This window comes from Propithecus coquereli, unplaced genomic scaffold (assembly GCF_000956105.1).
Source record: "Propithecus coquereli isolate 6110/MARCELLA unplaced genomic scaffold, Pcoq_1.0 Scaffold138, whole genome shotgun sequence".
NCBI classification, from domain to species: Eukaryota; Metazoa; Chordata; class Mammalia; order Primates; family Indriidae; genus Propithecus; species Propithecus coquereli.
The window spans coordinates 969,877-973,398 of NW_012138080.1; the positions used below are offsets into that span (position 1 = coordinate 969,877).

Consider the following 3,522-nt stretch of genomic DNA (forward strand, 5'->3'; position numbering starts at 1 on the left):
ATATAATCTTGTTCTCTCCACCTGGAATACCTCACCCCTGGGACACCTTTTCCCCATGCCCACTTCTCTGCCTAGGAACTTCTATTTGTTCTTTAAGAATTAGACTTGGGTGTCACTTCCTCTGAGAAGCCTTGACACATCACATCTCCCCAAACCTCCAACCCTCTGGAATCCCACAAAAATTTGCTCAGATTTCTATTATAGCCCAAGTTATATTATAAAGTGTTCATTTTCATACCTCCTCCTTGTACTAAATTCAGAACTCCTCGAGGGCTAGGACTATGTCTGATTATTCCTTGTAGTTCCAGTGCTTAGCTCAGCTCATTGTAGGTGCTCAGGGAAAGTGAGATTGAATGAATCAATCACCACATCTTGAGGACCCTCTGTCTTACCAGGTACCATGCTAAGAGATGTAAAGTTAAAAAGATCAGGCCTTTGGCCCCTTGAAGTTCATAAACAAATTGAGGATGTGTTCCTATCTTTCAAATCTACACTATAGAAACCCAACATAAACTAGCTTAAAAGGAAAAAAAGAATGTGGGCAGGGGACAGAATTTATTTGTCCTAGGCAGGTTACTTCTATTAATAGTTTCAGGAATAGCTGAATCTAAGATCCAAGGGTTTCCAACAATGTTATCCTCCTCTTTCTATAATCTGCTCTTGGGTGGCTTCATCCTCAGGATTTTTTTTTTCCATGTGAAAGCCCCTCACAGCTCCATGTTTACATCCAATTGTAGCAAAAATAGAGCTTTTTATGCCAATGGTCCTAGCAAAAGTCCTAGGAGTAATTCTCAATGCTTTTAATTGAGTCACCTGCCCTTCACTGAACCCATTATAGTAATTCTGAATAGGCCTACCTCACATGCCTACCTCTGGATTTGGAAGAACTACTTAAGGCAGGTACAAATTAGAATTCTAACTACAGCAACAGTTAGGAAAATTTCACCTAATCTCAATTCGGATGGCTGCACATTTTTTCTAAAAAGCTTTAGCAGATATAGACATATATGATACAAAGTATTTTCCTTAAACGCCTAAAATTAGCTATAACAAGATTCCTAGGGAAAAAGATAACTTAAGTAATATTTCTGCAACTTTTCTAAATGTTGTCTAAAAGTGAATCGCGTTTTTAAGTAGATAATTCAAGACAAAAGTTTACAGTTGGAGAAGGAAAAGGTGGATTAATTTTTTTCCATACGTAATAATGAATTTTAACCACTACTTTCTGTAATGGTCACAATGAATTTGAGGGCACATGGAGAAGCCCAAATGCACTGTCTATAATTTTTCATTTAGCACAGAATATTCTGATTAATTCTACACCATCTAATACACTTAGGGACCGGCAAAAATTTCATTTAGAAAATGGATTTGATAATACATTATTTTTCAGAGATTATTATATGTCTTGAGACTTCAAAACATGTGGTAATTCCTAGGATATGGCACTTCTGAAAGAATGTGTGTGCTGGTGGGGGAGGGAGCATGGGGTTGAGTGTAACTGTCAGAGAGGAAAAGTCTATACTCAAAATTCTAACCTACCTTGGTGCAATGGAGAGGAAAAAAATCCAGGACTGGAATCAGCCTGAGTTTAAGGGATTCTGAAGCAATCATGAGCAAGTTACTTGACCTCTCCAGCTTCCCACACCTTAACTTCCTCAATTATAAAATGGGAATAATGATTTTTTAAAACTTCTGCCTTAAGGGCTGAGAATTAAGTGAGATATTGTACCTGGAAAGCACCTTGTAAACTTCAAAACCCCATACTTGTTAGTATGTGTAATAAACTCCTTAAGAGAGGCCACTGGAATCAGCAAAGCCAATTAATTGCGTTGTTGTCAAGATTTCTTACAGAATATCGCAACTGGAGTTGCCCAGGTACACATGACTTAGCACAGGGCCAAAATAAGCTTTTCCTCCAAAATGTCTTTTCTACTGGAAACATGAATATAATTAACCCAGATTTTCAGGTGAACTGCCAACATTTGTGGGGGTGGAGAGTGCTAAAATCGAGGTAGGGCAAAATTTACCAAAAAAAGCACAGTCAATTGTGGGACATACGTTGAGAAAAGAGCAAAACTCCAGGAGGGAGGGGGCCCGAGCGGCCGCGAGGAGGCGTGGCCCCGGCCCCGGCCCCGCCCACCTCCGCGCCCCCGAGGCCGCGCGGCCACCCGGGCCCTGGCGCAGGGGCGACGGCAAGGAACCGGCTTCCAGCAACAGCAGCGGTTCTCAAACCTCTGTTCTCCCGGGAGAGATCCGCGCCGCCCCTCTCAACCCCCACGAGTCGGCCCCTAATCTCGCCGGTCACAGACTTCCACGGGCGGAGCTGCGCCACGAGAGGGAGGCTCTCTTAGCAACAACCGGACGAGTACCTGAGCCGAAACGAATCCCTCATACACGGTTTTCTCCCGGTTCTGAGGCAGAAGCAGCGGGCACTGGCGCAACAGGCAGGCCTCCGTCCCCGCCATGGCTCAAAGTCCGGAGAGCCGTGGAGAAGCTCCCAGCCGCACGGGCCGTGCACATGCGCAGTCTTCTTGCGCTCGGGCAGAGGAGCGGAAACCCGCGCCTTGGCGGGAAGAGCACTAGTGCGGATTCCCTGGGCGGAAATGGAGGTCTAGGGCAGGCTTGGCCCATTGGCGCTCTGCAGGAGGCAGCATTGGCCCCAGCTGGAGGCAGGAGCGGAGAATGCTGTCAGGTCCACAGACCAAGATCATTCTAGCCTTGATTGTATTGAAAAACTACTACAACTTTTGGGTTGCATTTCTTCCAGCATAAAACAGTTTTTACAGTCTTGAGTGTTACAGCACTTCTGCTGCTTTAAACCTGTCTCCCCACCTCCCCTTCTTTGCTGTTGACCTTTCTCCCTTAGCATACAGAATAATGCTAATATGACATTGTAATATAATGTATTACAATACATTCAGTATGTCGTATACAATATAGTACAAGTCTATAGCTTAAGAAGTTTAATCGGATATTGTATTTGAGAGAAACACAAATATACATAATGATCAAGACTCAAGACAACACTGGACTCAGTTCTGTGTACTGCACTCACAAATACGTAAGGCAAACATGAGAGAAGATTGCTGATGGACTTGATGAGCTTAAGTTAATTTTCCTCTTCCTATACATTTTTCTAATTCAGGAATGTAATCCATTACCTTTTATTAAGGGTTGATTAAATAAGAAACTTAATATTTACCTTATGATTATTCAATATTCAAGTTAGTATTCAATGCATCACATTTTCGAGCCCCACTAATTGCAAAACATCAATTGTAATATGTCAAAGGTCGTGCAAAGATAAGTAAGATATGTCCCTTCCCATATTTATTGCCCTCAAAATGGAATTGGATTTCTTGAAGATTCTTCAAGTTTGACAAGAATTGTCACAGTATTCTGGTTCCTTGGGGAAAACAAAAATGCTGCAGCAGTTGTTATATATAAATTCCACTAAAACAGTGGTTCTCAAAATGTGGTCCTGGAACCAGCAGGAGCATCACCTGGGAACTTTATAGA

General features: G+C 42.6%; 1 protein-coding gene across 1 annotated transcript in view; it reads right to left on the reverse strand.

Moving 5' to 3' along the window:
- The window catches only part of LOC105806148 (E3 ubiquitin-protein ligase FANCL), an 88,650-nt gene extending 86,119 nt beyond the window's left edge, over window positions 1-2,531 (reverse strand). Inside the window, exon 1 of the mRNA XM_012639215.1 lies at window positions 2,373-2,531. Coding sequence (XP_012494669.1) covers window positions 2,373-2,468 — 96 coding nt within the window. The 5' untranslated portion in view covers window positions 2,469-2,531. The remainder of the gene's footprint in view (window positions 1-2,372) is intronic.
- Between the last annotated feature and the right edge of the window lie 991 nt (window positions 2,532-3,522).